General features: G+C 41.3%; 1 protein-coding gene across 5 annotated transcripts in view; it reads right to left on the bottom strand.

Annotated features, from left to right (window-relative positions):
• COL14A1 (collagen type XIV alpha 1 chain) overlaps positions 1-19,597 on the bottom strand; it is a 171,992-nt gene that overhangs the window by 107,081 nt on the left and 45,314 nt on the right. For all 5 annotated transcript variants that reach the window (XM_067530837.1, XM_067530848.1, XM_067530857.1 and 2 more), the window contains 6 exons: positions 17,013-17,177; positions 16,445-16,606; positions 11,744-11,895; positions 10,312-10,441; positions 3,865-4,010; positions 1,960-2,089 (listed from right to left, as the gene is read on the bottom strand). In XM_067530837.1, the coding sequence (XP_067386938.1) occupies positions 1,960-2,089; positions 3,865-4,010; positions 10,312-10,441; positions 11,744-11,895; positions 16,445-16,606; positions 17,013-17,177 (885 nt within the window). The remainder of the gene's footprint in view (positions 1-1,959; positions 2,090-3,864; positions 4,011-10,311; positions 10,442-11,743; positions 11,896-16,444; positions 16,607-17,012; positions 17,178-19,597) is intronic.

The raw sequence follows: 19,597 nt of genomic DNA, 5'->3' as shown, positions 1-19,597 counted from the left end.
AAAAACTTATTTTGGAAGTTTCAAGACTGACAAAAACCTGTTTGTTTTTTAAAGACCTTAATCAAGGGGAAAAGGTTTCTAAGATGAGACATTTTAAGTGAATTCAGGATTTCTCTTCAGCATATGAGAAAGGTAGGCTACAGCCTTCCATAGCTCTAATGGAACATTTGACCAGAGGTTTCTCAATTCTTGGACAGAAGGAGCTGATAAGGTCTATAGAGCTGCTAATGTTTGACACTTACTACATTTGTCCCTGATTGCATATGACATTCCCCTGTCGGCAAGATTATATTTGGATGCAGTGTTCTCCAAGCAGTTAAGGCCTTCTTCATATTAAATATTGGTTGACTGTTGTAAAAGAGTGGAAGAGGGGACTATGCTAAATATACAGGCACAGTCTGCTTCCTAGTTTCCCCTATCTGTGGGAAGGCGCAGGTACTATCGCCTATTTCTGGGTCCCATTCTGTTCCGTGTGTTGAAGTGTTGAGGGAGCAGGCATACAGTACTATGCAGATCCAATAGAGCAAAGAGAGAACAGAAACTGGCTTGCCTGGCACTTGCTACTTATTAAGAACACATTACCTATCATAAATGTGGGTGCACTCCAACCCTTAAGTTCTGCAGGAGGCTCCTCCTGTGCCTTTTTCCAAAAGAGGTTATAGTGTACATTGGTGCTACTGCCTTCTCCTTCTCTCCTAGATATAGCAGTGTTCAGCTGGGAGATGCTGTTCTGGGTGATGGGGAGCCCTCTTACTTCCCATTGAACTTTGGCAGGTTCTGATCCTTAATTAGCAACTAAATACCTGCACTGGCTAAAGACCACCATTGTGCTAGTGCTGAGAGCTAGCGGTACCTGTGGCTGAAAGGAAAAATAAGTAATAGGGTCACAAAACACAAAGGGACCATGCTCCCTGAAGCCCCCATTTCAACAAACTGTTATAAATGTGAGCTGTTGTAAACTGAAAAAAACCCAGAAAGACCTACAGTAAGTTATATCTGGGGGCACATGTGCTCTTTTTAATTCCATCAACCAATCTCTGTCATGATGCAAGTGAACTTCACTCTTTTATAAGAGGATTTTCCTGTCTCCTCCATCTTGTCATGGCACTATTCCCTTCCATCCCCAACAATCTGATGTCATAACTTGCTGTGGTAGCTACCAGTTCTAGATTGTACAGTTGTCTGTGAAGAGCCATGTGCCCTATGGTAATACATACATAATAACTAAATATATTAATTGAAGAAGAAAAATAAATAGCGGATACTAACAATGTCCTCACAGCAAACGAAGCCTAAGCTGATCATTAATTTTCATTTTAAAGATGGACAGTCAGAATTTGGTATCAAGTGTCAGATTGAGAGCAGCCCTTCCATGGGAACCAAGGGGAAAGCAAGACACCTTCCTTCCCACTTGTGCAGCCGCACAAGGACTGCTCACAATAGCAGTCCCTGTGAGCTAGGAAGAGCAGGCGCTGCTCATTACTGGACCCTCTGGGGAACAAGATACTAAAAAGGAAAAGGGGGAGGGAGAAGGCAGGGCAGTGGCCCAAAACCACAGTCTAGTCCTAGCTAATAACAACAATATATGGCCAGGCTCCGCCATTCTCACTCATGCTGCGTAGTACCTTCCTGTGTAATTAGTTCCACTGAAATCAATGGAGCTGTCAGCAGCACAAGACACTATCCAGTGTGAGTAAAGGTGTTAGAATCTGGTCCATTGAAAACATGCTCTTTGGTGGAGAATTAAATACCTGGTCCTGTAATATACAGTACACTGTATACATTAAGCAGCAGCAGCAGGAAACTGTACAATTCATCCAAACCACAAAGCACAGTATGATCATCTCTCAGTTACTCCTCTGTACAGATTTTTAAAATCTGAGATCTATTTTCATACATACAGAGATCTCCTGGAGTTTTATTAATGATGTATAGTGAATACAGATGTGTACCACCTACGTGTTGTTTCTTGTCCTGTCAGGGGATCACTAGCTTCTTCTCCAAACATCGCATAAACTGTGACTGTATATTCTGTGTTAGGCAATAATCCATCCAGTTCAACATCTGTCAAGCCCGCTCCAATTTTCATCTAAAGGTAATATGAATAATAGACACATTATTTCTAAACTAGCTCATGAGGCGAAAACAATAAACCAGTAGTATTTTTGCATAGGAAAAAAGTCTATTCAATAGGGTCAGAGCATATTTTTATAAAGCTGGTGAATGCCATAACCTTGAATAAAAGTAAAAGGCTACAATATGCTCATTTAGGCTTCAGTTGAGAGGCGCACTTGGCTGTAGGCATACAATTAATCCTTTTAGAGTCAGTGGGACTCTTCAGGTGCTTAAAGTTAGGCATGTGCTCAAGTGCCTTCTTCAACAGGAGCTTCTGACCACTGTAGTTAAACCAGAGAATAATGAGGTCAAATCTTGCCTGCATTGACTCAAAGAAGTTGATCAGCTGTACCTGAACACAGAACTTGGCTCAGTGTGAACAGTTTTGTCATTGCGTAGAGCAATGAAATACCTAAAATTGTCTAACAGGCCTAAGGAAATGCCTAACATGAAGGTGGAGGGGATATAAAAGCGACCAGCCACACAAGCAACAACATGATAGACTTCTGTTGTAGCAGAAAAAATGACCCTCAGTCTCTCTTTAAAAAGCATCTATGCCTATGAGACTGTTTATTCCAGTTCAGTGGAAACTAATTGCCTCAAAATGACTGCTGAAGTGAGAATATTGTAGAGAGGGGAAAGGACTCTGATTTATTAATTGGAAGTCTGTCTACAGGCTGAGGCTTGGTTTTGCTTTTTGCTATTTCAGGTGTATACCATTTTCCCCTTGAGCTCCTTCAGTAGGTGCCACATTAACAGGGCCTGATTTATTTTTTTATTGAAAAAAATCTTTCAACAGGGAGAGGCTCAGTTTTGCTGATGTCAGCTAGCTTTCAATGAGGCCCCATTTTCAAGAGGGCTGCATGTTCATAGCTATTCATTTTGCAAAGAACACAAGTCTATGCGAGCTCTCAATGGCTCCCTACACTCTTTCCAGAATGTTGCATGCACTTGCATGCTGTCAGTGTTCTTGCTTGGATGGAGTCCTTATATAAAATACTCTTAATTTCACACGGAGGTGTAAAACCATTTTTAATCTTAGCTCTAAAATTGCACTGGTACTATATTAGCTGTTTCCAAAAATCCAGTCATATTTCTAGGAACAACATAATATTCTGCCTAAAATTTTATCTACTCCAGAATTGAAATGTTCCTAACTTTCTCATTCTTGTTCTACCTAAAGTTATTCACATTTAAAATTAATCATTTTAACCTTTCTAAAACTAACAAAAAACAAAACAAAAAGCCTTTGATGTTTATTAAAAATGAAAGTTAGAATTAAAATAAAACATAGAAATGTCACAATTACTCATTTAAATTGATTCACTTTCAAAAGTCCAACTATAATCAAAAAGACTAAATTTCACAATCTTCAGAATCTATTTTTCAGAAAGATCAAGCCATTTGTGTGTGAGGGGTAGCTTGTTTTGGATTATTTTTTCTATGTTTGTTTGTGTTTGTGCCTTCATGCTATGATATAATATTGATTCATGAAACATTCCAAGAGACTCCCTTTAATTCGGCTATAATTTGTGACATTTCTTGTGTACTAATGAGGACAAATGTGAAAATACTCAAGATTTAAAATAACTACTTGGCATTCGGTTTCCTGAGAAAGTCAGTAATATGCATGGTACTTAAAAATCTAGGAAACAGACAAGATTTGAAGTGGAGGTCCATCAGACATTTTGTTCTTTAAACATACTGTTTCTGAATAGCTAGAATCTGAATGAAAGCTAAATACATCACCTCTTTTTCATCTGCTGCCAGTCCCTCTGTGAGGGGGGCATATAGGATCATATACCCAGTGGCACCCGCTACTCCACTCCACTTTGCTCTCATGCTGCTCTGTGACACATCATACAATTTCAGATTTGATGCCATGGGCAAAGGAACTGCAACACAAAGAGCCACACATTTTTCAATTGCATCTAAAAAAAACTTTCTTGTTTTCATTTCATAAACATTTTGTTTGATTATAGGAAGCACAAAGTAATACAGTGGGGTAAAGGCGTGGAAACACTGTTTGACATAATGACAAAGAGCAAGAAAAAGATCTCAGAATTAGAGAGATGTGGAAAGGCTCTGTCTGTAGGTCATCTATCCAACCACCCAGCCAGGGCTGGATTGTTCTTACAGAGCATTTCTCGTACTTTGCCCCAGACAGTTTTTCAATGCTACAAGAGCAAAGGCTTATAACCTTTCCCATGGGAGAATCCTCAACAGTTTAACAGATGTAGTTGTACCAAAGTGCTCCATGCAGATCCCCTCCCTCCCCGCCACTCTTCTAGATCTACACGGGGGTGAGAATTGACAGTGCAGAGTGGTAGGGTTACCACTAGGGTAAGTTACAGAGGCAGCCACATAGGGACTGAATTTTTAGGGTTAGCTTCTGCCTGGCAATAACCTCTTCACCCCCTCTGTTCCAAGCCACAGTGTGGGAGTCGGGTGATCAGACAGCAAGTGCGAAAAATCAGGACCGGGGTTGTGGGCAATAGGCGCCTGTATAAGAAAAAGCCTCCAATATGGGAATTATCCCTATAAAATCGGGACATCTGGTCACCCTATGTGGGAGGGGGCATGGTCAAGAGGAGCACCAGGGGGCTGGGCTGAGCCTAGGGCTGTGTTCTAACTACATGCGGGGGTTGCCTTAATTAGCCCTGCTAGATCGATCTAGGGGGGTAAGTAAACGTAAAGGCCACAGTGGTACCACACATCAGTCAGGAGTGTGTGACTAAGTAGGCTGAGCTAAGGCCTGAAAGGGGATGAAAATGTTTACATTAAAATCATGGCGGTGCCATGGAGCACAACTCTAATCTGGGTCTCTTTTTAAAATGAAAGTTCCCTTTCACTCTTCGGAATAGCTCTCTATTTTTGCATTTATCTGACTGTCCCCATTTGTTCCTCTGGCAGAAAGATATCCCAGTGCCTCTTTGCTGCTATTCATGGCAGCAGTAGATCCTGCAGTAGTGGCTTTAGCGCAGTGAGTGTGGATCCTTAGCTTCCAGTTGCTGCTGCGGCATAACAATTCAGGAGATGTAAATGGGAACTTTGGGAGTTCACCTCCTCAAACATGCTTCCTTCAAAGCCAGCATATAAACTAAGAATGACCCGGTGCTTGTGCTGATTGAGTCCTCTCCTGTTAGGGCCATCTATAGCATGTCAAAGGATCTAGATGGACCATGCCTTATTGAAGTGGAAGGAGAAAGATTCAACTGTGGGCCTCCCACACAAGAACAGAAGAGGTTGCCCAGTTGCAGTCCTCACTCATTCTATCTCACCCTAGGAGGCTCTGACTTACAGCTCCCCTCTTACCTCCCCGTGAGGTGAAAGCGTTTAATGCTTCTGGAGGATTTTCAATAGCAATGAACTCTGCTGCTATCCTCAGATATGGAAAATAAGATTTCTGTGATGCTATCAGCCCCTTCAAGTTCAGAGAAGAAGTGTCTCAAGTGTTACTCTCACTCTAATGCTATATCTTATTAGCCCAGCAACAAGGCTTCATTCTGGTTATATATTTAGCCTGTAAACTATTATAGCTGTGGAAGAAGATAGGAGAACAATCACTGTGTATTTCTACACACTGCAAAGTTCTGTGAAATTGAGCTGGGGAGAGGAGAGAGAGATTTTCGTCCTTCAGTTCTGCCATCCTCTAAACAATGCTATTTCTCCAACTTTATTGAACCCCACATCAGCAATCCCAGCCACATTTTTGCCATCTCTGACTCACTCTTCAAACCCTCTCCTCCTGCCTCCATTTCTCTCTCTGCATAGGATCTCACCAATTTCTTCCAAGAGAAAATTGACAAAATACACCATGACCTTCCCCCTCCCCTCAGATTGCCTTCTCCTCCCCCTTCTCTTCTTACAACTCTCTGCTCCTCCTTCCTGGTACAGAATCAAAAGTTTCTCATCTACTCTCCTCCTCTAACCCTTCACTTCTGCCCCAGTTGATCCCATCCCATTGCAGCTCCTGATCTCCCTCATGCTCACTCTCAACCCCCCTCACACCCTTCTTACCCTCTCATTCTCCTCAGACATTTTCCCCTCACAAAACAGGCAAACTCTAGTCTCTCCCATCTTAAAAACTCACCCTTGACCCTAGCTGCCTCTCCAACTACCATCCCATCTCCCTTTCATCTCTAAGATCATTCAATACACTGTTTACAATCACTATCAGGAGTTCTTCTCCTCCAGTTCTGTCCTAGACCCTCTCCAATCTGGCTTCCACCTCCTCGCATGAGACTGAAACAGCTCTTGCCAAAGTCTTTAATGACCTATCCCTGGCTAATGCTCAGAACTAGTACTCCATCCACATTTTCCTTGACCTATCAACTGCCTTTGACCCCATAAACCATGCTCTTCTTATTGAAATCTTGTCCTCCCTTGGCTTCTAGACTCTGTCCTCTCCTAGTTCTCCTCCTACCTCTCTGATATCTCCTGTGGCGAATCATCCTCCTCATGCCCCCCACCCTCTTTCCTTGAGCCCGTCTCTTCTCCCTCTACACCTTATTTTGGATAAGCTCATCTGCAAACACAAATTCAATATTATCACTGCTGGTGAATCTCAGATAGCCTCTGTTGCTGCAGAAAAAGAAAGATGACCATGTTTACACTGATGTCTCGCCACCCTTGCACCTACTTATGTGTCATCACTGTTGCACAATTGAGATAAATATTATACCAAGTATTCGTTGGAAAAGGTGTAATCTGCTAAGTATTAATATCCTCTTTAAATGTGTGTATCGCCATTGTGTGTGGAGTTATGAAATTTTGTTGTATGCTTGCACGCATCCTGATGTGAAAACATGTTGTGTTCCTGGGTAACCCCCACAAGACATATTTGCATCAAGACTAGCCAGGCATGTGTTGATGGGCCATTAAGGAAAATCAATTCATCCAATGGGCCCTTCCCTAGGACGCCTCAGAGCACATATGGATAATGGAGGTCCAGTGACTCAGAAGGGCACGTAGAACTTGTGATCCCTGGCTCCATGTTTGAGACAGTAACTTTTCATGCACATGGAGAGGAGGGTATAAATTGGAGACTGTGACATCATCTCCTTGACTGTTTCCTGCTCCTCATCCCTGGGCTGTGATTTCTAACAAGGAAAGCTTTGAACAATGGACTGAGGACCCTCAATCTTTTGGGTGAACCAGGGAGACTTATTGCAGGTTAGCAGACTTTAGCATCACTGCTATTATCCTGATCTACAGACTCTGAAATCAACTGCAATGTATGTGATTCATTTTAACCTTTTAATAACGCTCTTCTCTTTTTATATATATATATATATAGATATTATATATATATATTAAACCTTTAGTTTTAGTTACTAAAGGATGGGCTAGCAGTGTGGTTTTTCGGTGAGATCCTGAAGTACATATTGACCTGGGGTGAGAGGCTAGTTCTTTGGAACTGGAAGAAGCTAATATATGGAATTTCCAGTTTTAATAATCATTTATCACAGAAGTCTGGTTTGTCAGGATGGTGCATGAGGGGCTAAAGGGCTTGAAGAGGACTGTCTGTGGCTTCATAATAACAAGTATAGTATTTTGGAAGCTCACATCTGTTACTGGCTTGATGAAGTCTTATGACCGTGTACACCACCAGTCTGGGGTATATGCCCTGTGTTCTGGCAGTCTGACCTGAGATTGGTGCTCTTAGCTGTGTCCCATGCCAGGCAGAGTGACAAACCCATCTTCTTTTGTCCAAACTGAAAATCTCAGCCTGTCTCTCTGATATCTCCTTGTGGATCAGCTCAAGATCAACATGGCTAAATCAGAGTCTCCAGTTTTCTTTCCCAACACCCAACAAGACCTTTTATATACCTCTTTTCTTGACCACTGTGGACAACACCACCATTCTGCCTGTCACTCATGCCCGTGATCTGAATATCATCTTCAGCTTAGACCTCTCTCTAGGTTCTCCCATCCAGGCTATGGCTAAATCTTGAAGATTCTTTCTACATAACATTTCTAAGATATGGCCTCTCTTATCCATCCACACAACCAAAATGCTTGGTCAGGCTCTCCGCATCTCACATCTCAACTACTGCAACATACTTTTCTCTGACCTTGACAAATACAATCTTGCCTTACTCATATCCATTCAGAATGCTGCTGCTAAGGTCATTTCCCTCACCTGTTGCTTTAACCATGTCACCCCTTTCTGTGACTCCCTCCACTAGCCCCACCTTCTTTATCAAACATAAGCAACTTGTCTTCACTTTCAAGCCCTTCATGCCCTATCCTCACTCTCTCTACCATCTCTCATTCACTGTTGAGCCATCAACTCCTGTCTCCGATTGGCCCATATGCCAGTCTTCATTGGCCAATTGTTACATTTTCAAACAAGCACTTTCATCCTTTCTCCCATGCTGCCCCTCATGCTTGGGAGAAGCTCCCTATAAACATCTGCAAACCTACTTTATTATCCTTCAAAACCCTCCTTAAAACTCTCTTTTACCATGATGCCCCTAGGTGCTACGGTAAAACAAGTAATAAATAATAATGAGAGTGAGAGAGAAGAGGGACAAAAGATGGGAAGAGGATGGAGTGCTTCTGCTACAATTTTCAAATTAAAATTAATTGCAAATGTGAAAACTATAAGTGCATATTAGATCCAATAACTCCAATAAAATAACTGAAAAAAATTAAATTAAGAGGAAATTTTAAAATAACTAGAATAAATATAGGTATAAGGAAAGCGCATATATTTGCAAGAACTTTAAATAAATATGCATTTGATATTTATTTTGCATTTTTAGAAGTGACTAAAGATAGGCGCCTCTCTTACTTTTCTGTATTTTATACACCTATGGCACTGAATGTATTTATCTAAACAGCACACTACTGTAAGGTAGTTTTTAATGTACTGTATACACAAAGGTACTAGTTTTGACATTTATGGTTAATTTTAATCCATCAGTGTCACACAGGAAGGTAAAAAATGTAAACTATAATTTTCTACAGATTTCCACTGGAGTGGTGAAAAATACTTTCAAACTGCAAATATTTTATTACTTGGAGTGATTAATACTTACCCATTTCAGACTATTACTTATGACACTCAAAGCCTTGTTTATATAATGCTTGCAGCCACACCACCTAGGGCTCTGATCTGATCGGATCGCAGAAAATAAGCAAGGCTGGACTTAGTCAGAACTTGAATAGGGGACTTCAAAGGAATACCAGGTGCAACAGGAAATGATGCTATTGGCTCAATATCTGACACTCTTCCCTTTGAATCAGTATTGCTAATGTGTGTTATAGGTCACAATGCTGCTGGAGAGTCATTTTTTTTAGATAAGACAAAAGACCAAGGTCTCAAACATATGTATCAAGATCCCATTTCACTATTTGTAAGGTTAGGAGTATTAACTTTGATTTCCTGGCTGAATCCCAAACTAGATAATTGCATTCTGCCCTAACTAAATTCCACCCTGTAGTTTCAACTGGAAGAATGATTCTTGTTTTCACTGCCTAAGGTCTGTCATATCGCTGGAACAAAATGACTGCATCTGGGGCAAAAATATTTGAATTAAATAAAAATTATGTTATATGACTTTGAAGGGGCCCACCGATCAAAGTCAGTTATATGACCTCCATTGACCACCTCACAATCAACTAAATGTAGTTATATTTACAACATCCCTGTGATGTAGGGAAGTACAATTATCACAGAAGGGAAACTGAGGCACAAAGAGTCTGAGTCACTTCCCAAGGGAACTTAGGAAGTCTGTGGCAGAGCAGGAAATTAAACACTGATCTCCCACATCCCAGATAGTTCCCTATCCACTGAACCATCCTTCATCTCTTAAAGAACTAAGGCCAAAGAGTGGAAATAAGGCTGTATGCCTAAGCCATAAAGTTTAGATCCAACTGCAGCTCCAAACTGTTCCAAAGTCCAGGAGTGTTGTGATTTAGAAGCTTGGTTTTGCACGAGAGAGAACGTAACTGGCTGAAAGTTCAGTCCAGCTCTGAATACAAACTTCCCCAACTTTTGGGAGCATTTGGACCCAACTCTTTAGTTCAGGCCCAAATCTAATAAATAAATGTCGGACAATACTAATATAAAGAGCTGAAAAGAAAAGACTTGATCCTGCATCCTTTGCTCACACTGAGCAGTGCTTACTCACCCAACGTTCAGTATTACTGAGTCAGGGCCATGAGAAATTGAGTTAGGGTGCTTACGTGTAGTTTCAGTGCCACGGAGGCCCTCACTAGCAGCATTTATATATATAGCAAACACAGCTATCTGATATTCAGTTAGAGACATCAGATTTTTCAGAACTGCTGTTGAGGCACTTCCATCCACCACTACCTGTTTGGGGGAAAATTAAATGTAATAAGTATAAAATAAATTCATTTTATTACTATCTAATCCAACTATTTTATCTGTTTATCTTATCTGTCATATTTCTAAGATTTATCTTTGGCATGAAATATAAATGTTAATAGATCTATGTTTAATACAGGAAAAATGACATTTGTTATCTTAGTATACAGTACAGTAGCCAGGAAACAGAATGGCAAACATATGCATAATGAGGAGTCTTAAGGAGATAAAAAGCAGCACTTTGGATCAAAGGAACTATTACAAACATAACATTATAGAAATTATGAATAGTGTGTAATGGACACTTTCTGATATACTTATTATGTAATTCAAAATTACACACACACACACACACACACACACACACACACACACACACACACACACACACACACACACACACACACACACCACAAAAAACAATTCCCAAAATAAAACAAAATATCTTCAAAAAATAAAACATGCATTTAACCTCACTTTTTAATCACATTACGTTTGCTACCTTGACCCTGCTTTCCGTTCTTCCCTATCTTGTTCTGAAAGTTGTCTGCTTAAGTTGTCTGCAGTGACCTTCTTTTTATACCTACCTCCAAAGTGTCTAGTGAACTGTTAGTGCTACACAAATAATAAATATCCATCTGGCCCCTGTACTGATCAGTTTTAGCCAGATTCCCAACTCCACAACTGTGGGTTTTTTTTAAATGTATTATGTTTCGAAAGTTCAAACTCGACTTATAATCAGCTTCTGCCCTTTTTTGGTCCTGTATCTTTTGGACTAGCATCATACAGAGCTGGTCCAACAAGGAAAGCAGATGTATAAATAAAAACACAGCTTACATATTGGATAATGAACAATTTAATTTAACTTAATCACAGACTTAGGGTATGTTTACACAGCCTGAGGTAACAAGCCTCCAAGCCTGATTTGACAGACTCAGTTTCCTGGACTCTTGCTACCATGCTAAAAATAGTTGTGTACACATTGCAGCTGGGGATGAAGCTCAGGCTGTGAAGGGGCCTAAGAGTCTATGCTCCAGCCTGAGCTGCAATTTAAAAGTCCTGTCTACACAGTTACTTTTAACACAGTAGTGCAAGCCCCACAAGCCCAAGTCTGTCGACCCAGGCTGAGAGACTTGCTACCACTGGCAGTTGCAGATGTACCCTTAAAGGGAAGCAGCATTAGGCCTCTGATCAAGTGCTGTCATTCCGAACTGGTGAATTCTTTCTATTTGAATTTACCAGAAGTTTTCTCAATCATGAACCTGATAGGATTTTCCCCTCCATTACCTCCTCTGGTTGTCCTCCTCTAGTGGGGTAGTATACAACTCTGTATTTTTCCACCTTGCCTGGTGCATGAGTCCAGTTAACACGGAAACCTCTGGCTGTTATCTCAGATGTGACCAAATTTGTGGGAGCTCCAAGAGTGTCAACAAATTTTCCTATATATGAGACAATATAAAGAAATTACTTTTACCCCTGTAAAATAACTATTTGTTTTTGCTCTCATTGCTGAATTCCCAAAGATCTCTCATCATTAGAAACTGAATTAATTAGCGATGACACATTTATTTAGGTAGTTTTCAGCATGACAAAATAAACAAGAAAAAGAATTAATAATACATACACAATTCTCAGTGGGACTAGGCCTCCGCTGGTTTATATGGAAAACTTTACATGCCACACACACATAGGTTTCAGTACAAATGCTGTTACAATTGTAAAGGTTCCCTCAAGCTTTCCTGGCCTTCCATGTGTTCACTTTCTCCCATGGTGCTTTCAAACACCCTCTCCTCAAATTCCAGAATCAACCAGGAATCTCCATAGCTGTGAACCTTCCACGGAACTCAGTAGAAGAACCTGCCCCTTGGCAGGTCTACTGGTGGGGTGATAGGACACCTTGGAGCACTCTGGGCAGCCATCTTCCTTTTCAAACCTTTACCCATCCACAGAGATGCTTCATTGGTTCATGAGCCCTTCAATGGCCATCTCTTCCAATCCACTGCTTCTCCCACACCTAGGCCATGGTCAATCACAGATCCCCCTACCCTCTGTTTAATTCTTAAGGGTCCTAGGAGGGGGAGGAGACAAGCCTACTAATGCACATTTTTTCAATACATAGCTGCAGATGCATTTGCAATGCAATCTTCCTGACATACACACTTTATAAGCTCAGCGAAATGCATCTGGCATTTGTATCTGCAGCATACAATTTTCACAGGGTCACAACTCAGTCAATTCAAATACATTTTTCTGGAACAATTCAAAAATGTACTTCGTCAAGGAGGGCTATTTCTGACAAATTTTAACGTCCTATTCCTAGTTGCTCAAAAGGTACTGAGACCAGCAGAATTTTGTGTAATAGTAATTTTCTCACCACCACCACCACCTTTCCTCGTACTCCAAAATGCTGAGTGTTTTTTCTCCTCAGATATTAAAAAAGAAAAAGAAAAAACTTCAACTTCATGTAGAGACCAAGCCTTGGAAATTTCATATTGAAAGGGGAAAATTATGAGACTAAAAAACAAGGGATTAGAATGGAAAACAAGGCACAGCCTTAATTAGCTTTATTACTGCTCCTGCTAGAATTCATCCCCAAACCTGCCCATTAAAAGATATCCTCTTTGTACCTGCTCACTGGTGATAGCTACAACAGATTGAATGCACTTTTTTTATTTTTCCATAACATTCCACTATATTATTATATATTCCACATATATTCCACTATAATAACAAAAGACAAACTACTGTAATGGAACTAAGCAAAAGATAAAAGATATTAGCATAAGCATGAAATATGCACCAGAAAGATACCTTCTCTGATAATGTAGCATCCTGGTAGGAAAATATATGACAGGGAAGAGTATCTTCGCAGACAGGCTGGCTAACCTAGTGAGGAGGGCTTTAAACTAGTTTCGACGGAGGACGGGGACCTAAGCCCAAAGGTAAGTGGGGAAGAGGGACACCACAAGGAAGCAGAAGGAGAAGGGTGCAGCAGGGGAGGCCTCCCGATTCATACTACTTATCTCAAGTGCCTGTACACAAATGCAAGAAGCCTAGGAAACAAGCAGGAGGAACTGGAAGTCCTGGCACAGTCAAGAAACTACGACATGATTGGAATAACTGAGACTTGGTGGAATAACTCTCACGATTGGAGCACTGTCATGGATGGGTATAAACTGTTCAGGAAGGACAGGCAGGGGCGAAAGGGTGGAGGAGCTGCACTGTATGTAAGAGAGCACTATGACTGCTCTGAGCTCCAGTATGAAACTGGAGATAAGTCAGTTGAGTGTCTCTGGGTTAAGCTTAGAAGCAAGAACAATAAGCATGATGTCGTGGTGGGTGTCTGTTACAGACCACCAGACCAGGAGGATGAGGTAGATGAGGCTTTCTTTACTCAACTAGGGAAAGTTTCCAGTTCACAGGACCTGATTCTCATGGGAGACTTCAATCACCCAGACATCTGCTGGAAGAGCAATACAGCAGAGCACAAACAATCCAGGAAGTTTTTGGAGAGTGTCGCAGACAATTTCCTGGTGCATGTGCTGGGGCAACCAACTAGGGGCCGTGCTTCTCTTGACCTGCTGCTCACAAACAGGGAAGATTTGGTAGGGGAAGTAGAAGTGGGTGGCAACCTAGGCAGCAGTGACCATGAGATGGTCGAGTTCAGGATCCTGACAAAAGGAAGAAAGGAGAACAGCAGGATACGGACCATGGACTTCAGAAAAGCGGACTTTGACTCCCTCAGGGAACTGATGGGCAGGATTCCCTGGGAGGCTAATATGAGGGGGAAAGGAATCCAAGAGAGCTGGCTGTATTTTAAAGAGACCTTATTGAGGGCACAGGAGCAAACCATCCCGATGTGCAGAAAGAATAGCAAATATGGTAGGCACCAGATTGGCTTAACAAAGATGTCCTTGGCGAACTTAAATGCAAAAAATAAGCTTACAAGAAGTGGAAGCTTGGTCAGATGACTAGGGAGGATTATAAAAACACTGCTCGAACATGCAGGAATGAAATCAGGAAGGCCAAAGCACAATTGGAGTTGCAGCTAGCAAGGGACGTGAAGGGGAACAAGAAGGGTTTCTACAGGCATGTTGCCAACAAGAGGAAGATTAGGGAAAGTGTGGGCCCCTTAGAGAATGAGGGAGGCAACCTAGTGACGGAGGATGTGGAGAAAGCTGAGGTAATCAATGCCTTTTTTGCCTCTGTCTTCAGAGACAAGATCAGCTCCCAGACTACTGTACTGGGTGGCACAGAATGAGAAGGAGGCGAACATCCCGCAGTGCTGAAGAAACAGGTCCAAGACTATTTAGAAGGATTAGACATACACAAGTCCATGGGGCCGGATGCAATGCACCCGAGGGTGCTGAGGGAGTTGGCTGAGGTGATTTCAGAGCCATTGGCTATTATCTTTGAAAGCTCGTGGCAACAGGGGAGGTCCCTGAGGACTGGAAAAAAGCAAATATAGTGCCCATCTTCAAAAAAGGGAGGAAAGAGGATCCAGGGAACTACAGACCTGTCAGCCTCACTTCAATCCCTGGAAAAATCATGGAGCAGGTCCTTAAGGAATCCATTTTAAGGCACTTGGAAGAGAGGAAGGTGATCAGGAACAGTCAACACGGATTCACCAAGGGAAAGTCATGCCTGACCAACCTGATTGCTTTCTATGATGAGGTGACTGGCTCTGTGGATATAGGGAAGGCAGTGGATGTGATATATCTTGACTGTAGCAAAGCTTTTGATACTGTCTCTCACAGTATTCTTATCAGCAAGTTAAAGAAGTATGGGTTGGATGAATGGACTATAAAATGGATAGAGAACTGGCTAGAGCATAGGGCTCAACGAATAGTGATCAATGGCTCCATGTCTAGCTGGCAACCGGTCACAAGCGGAGTTCCCCAAGGGTCGGTCCTGGGGCCAGTTTTGTTCAACATCTTCATTAATGATCTGGAGGGTGGGGTCGATTGCACCCTCAGCAAGTTTGCGGACGACACTAAGCTGGGGGGAGTGGTAGATACCCTGGAAGGTAGGAATAGGATACAGAGTGACCTAAACAAACTGAAGGATTGGGCCAAAAGAAATCTAATGAGGTTCAACAAAGAAAAGTGCAGAGTCCTCCACTTAGGAAGGAAGAATCCCATGCACAGCTATAGACTGGGGACCGATGAGCTAGGCAGCAGCTCTGCAGAAAAGGACCTGGGGGTAACAGTGGATAAAAAGCTGGATATGAGTCAGCAGTGTGCCCTGGTTGTCAAGAAGGCTAATAGCATATTGGGCTGCATTAGGAGGGGCATTGCCAGCAGGTCATGGGAAGTGATTATTCCCCTCTATTCGGCATTGATGAGGCCGCATTTAGAATATTGTGTCCAGTTTTGGGCCCCCCACTACAAAAAGGATGTAGACAAGTTGGAGAGAGTCCAGCGGAGGGCAACAAAAATGATTAGGGGGCTGGAGCACAGGACTTATGAGGAGAGGCTGAGGGAACTGGGCTTGTTTAGTCTGCAAAAGAGAAGAGTGAGGGGGGATTTGATAGCGGCCTTTAACTACCTGAAAGGGAGTTCCAGGGAGGATGGGGCTAGGCTGTTCTCGGTGGTGGCAGATGACAGAACAAGGAGCAACAGTCTCAAGTTGCAGGGTGGGAGGTCTAGGTTGGACATTAGGAAAAAGTTTTTCACTAGGAGGGTGGTGAAGCACTGGAATGGGTTACCTAGAGAGGTGGTGGAATCTCCATCTTTAGAGGTTTTTAAGCTGAGGCTTGACAAAGCCCTGGCTGGGATGATATAGCTGAGGTTAGTCCTGCTTTGAGCAGGGGTTGGACTAGATGACCTCCTGAGGTTCCTTCCAACTCTAATATTCTATGATTCTATGATTCTATGTAGAAAGAGTAAAATGTCAGAAACCAGTTCAAAACTGTCCATATTTTAAGATCGGATTTGCTGGTATAATATCAAGATCAAACAAAGCCACATCATCTTGTTTCTTATTTACCTTTGATTTCCTTTTCCTGTTCCTCCACTCTTGAACACACTGTTCTTGTAAGACCTTCTACAATAGCGTTCATTAAGTTAAAGTCAGCAACATTGTAGACATGAGTACTGTCTGGTTCAGAAGCAATCTCTTTGAGTTCATTTATATCTGCATTCTTCACACCTTACAGTGGAGAGACAAAATAGAAAAATGTCTGCACAGTCTGCAACAAAAGAAATCGGTAGTCTTTCCCCATTTCATTTGATTTCAGTGTGCTTTGGATCAGGCCTACAGTCAAGATGTAAATTACGGGTTGTAATTAATCACAAGGGTAATTTCCACTATTACAGGTGTTACTGACATCTTTGCAGTATTCTGATAACTAGCATATACTTACGCTGCTAAAATGCCAGTTATATTAACAGGGAGTAAGAGGATACAGAAAAAAGGTTTAAATTTTCCAAAGTATTTTTGATGATGCTTAATCTAGATAAAAATGTGATAAAGACCTTTATAAATACAATAGATAGAATAGATCAGACACTTATAATAAATTAAATGCAATAAATAGATAAGTCAGAACACATACCAATAGCAAACAGTTCAACACCAGCATCACGTAGATTTTTGGACGGTGGGATGACATCATCTTGGGATTTTCCATCTGTGATCAATATACCAATTTTGGACACATCTGGTCTTGCACCTGCTTGAGGCTTAAAAATGTTCTCCAAAATAAAAGTTAAGGCAAGACCTAAAAAATAAAATAAAATAAAATAAAATTTTAAATGGCTTGGCTAATAAAATTGACTATATAACACTGATATTTTTATTGATTTTTTAAAGTTTAACTTTCTACTTAAAGTAAAGAATGCTGAGAAACCTCCTACTGAATGATAACTTATAAAAGAGAAGAAATTTTCATTTAAAAAATTTAAGGTTCCAAGCAGGCAGCTTAAATTATGGACTCATAGACTCTAAGGTCAGAAGGGACCAATACGATCATCAAGTCTGATCTATACAATGCAGGCCACAGAACCTCACCCTGTAATAAACCTCTAACCTAAGACTGAGTTATTAAAATCCTCAAATCATGGTTTAAAGACTTTAAGGTACAGAGAATCCACCAGCAAGTGAGCTGTGCCCCATGTTATATAGAAGGTGAAAAACCACCAGAGCCTTTGCCAGTCTACCCTGGGGAAAATTTCCTCTTGACCCCAAATATGGTGATCAGTTAAACCCTGAGCATGTGGGCAAGACTCACCAGACAAACACCCAAGAAAGAATTTTCTGTAACAACTCAGAACCCACCCCATCTAACATCCCTTCACAGGCCATTGGCATATCCACCACCAGTAGTCAAAGATCAGTTAATTGCCAAACTAGGCTGTCCCATCATACCATCCCCTCCATAAATTTATCAAGCTCAGTTTTGAAGCCAGCTAGGTTTTTTGCCCCAATTGCTCCCCTTGGAAGGCTATTCTAGAACTTCACTCCTCTGATAGTAGAAACCTGCATCTAATTTCAAGTCTAAACTTCCTGAAGGTGAGTTTTATCCATTTGTTCTTGTGTCCACGTTGGCACTGAACTTGAATAATTCCTCTCCCTCCCTGGGTATTTATCCTTCTGATGTATTTATAGAGAACAATCATCTCTCTCCTCAACTTTCTTTTGGTTAGGCTAAACAAGCCAAGCTCTTTGAGTCATAAGGCAGGTTTTCCATTCCGTAGATCATTCTAGTAGCCCTTCTCTGCACCTGTTCCAGTTTGAATTCATCTTTCTTAAACATGGGGACCAGAATTGCACACAGTAATCCAGATGAAGTCTCACCAGTGCCTTGTATAATGGTACTAACACCTCCCTATCTCTACTGGAAATACCTCATCTGATGCATCCAAGGACTGCATTAGCTTTTTTCATGGCCACATAACATTGGCAGCTCATAGTCATCCTATGATAAACCAATAAGCCCAGGTCCTTCTCTTCCTCTGTCACTTCCAACTGATGCGTCCCCAGTTTATAGCAGAAATTCTTGTTATTATTCCCTAAATGTATGACCTTGCACTTTCCACTATTGCATTTCATCCTATTTCTATTACTCCAGTTCACAAGGTCATCCAGATCTTCCTGTATGATATCCCAATCCTTCTCTGTATTGGCAATACCTCCCAACTTTTTGTCAACCGCAAACCTTATTAGCACATTTCCACTTTTTGTGCCAAGGTCAATAATAAAAAGGTTAAATAAGATTAGCCCCAAGACCGATCCCTGAGGAACTCCACTAGTAACCTCCCTCCAGCCCGACAGTTCACCTTTCAGTATGACCCATTGTAGTCTCCCCTTTAACTGGTTCCTTATACACCATTCAATTTTCATATGAATCCCCATCTTTTCCAATTTAACCAATAATTCCCCATGTGGAACTGTATCAAATGCCTTACTGAAATCTAGCTAAACTAGATCCACTGCATTCCCTTTGTCTAAAAAAATCTGTTATCTTCTCAAAAAAGATCATGTTGGTCTGGCACGATCTACCATTTGTAAAGCCATATTGTATTTTATCCCAAATACCATTAACCTCGATGTCCTTAACTACTTTCTCTTTCAAAAATTTTTCCAAGACCTTGCATACTACTGAGGTCAAACTAACAGGCCTGTAGTTACCCAGATCACTTTTTTCCCTTTCTTAAAAATATTAACTATGTTAGCAATTCTCCAGCCATACTGTACAGCCCCTGAGTTTACAGATTCATTAAGAATCCTTGCTAATGGGCTTGCAATTTCATGTGCTAGTTTCTTTAATATTCTTGGATGGAGATAATCCAGCCCCCCCGATTTAGTCCTATTAAGTTGTTCAAGTTTTGCTTCTATCTCGGATGTGGTAATTTCTACCTCCATATCCTCATTCCCATTAGGCACCCTACCACTATCCCCAAGCTCATCGTTAGTCTCATTAAAAATGGAAGCAAAGTATTTGTTTAGATATTTGGCCATGACTAGACTATCCTTAACCTCCACCCATCCTCAGTGCTTAGTGATCCCACTTCTTCTTTGTTAGTTTTCTTCCTATTTATATGGCTATAGAACCTTTTACTATTGGTTTTAATTCCCTTTGCAAGATCCAACTCTTCTTGACCTTTAGCCTTTCTCATTTTATCTCTACATGTTCTGACC

The sequence above is a fragment of the Emydura macquarii genome, unplaced genomic scaffold (genome assembly GCF_026122565.2).
Source record: "Emydura macquarii macquarii isolate MOO-44397 ecotype Brisbane River unplaced genomic scaffold, CSIRO-AGI_Emac_v2 contig_369, whole genome shotgun sequence".
NCBI lineage: Eukaryota > Metazoa > Chordata > Testudines > Chelidae > Emydura > Emydura macquarii.
The sequence above is the reverse complement of the archived record's forward strand: the minus strand, read 5'-3'. Positions and strand labels throughout refer to the sequence as shown.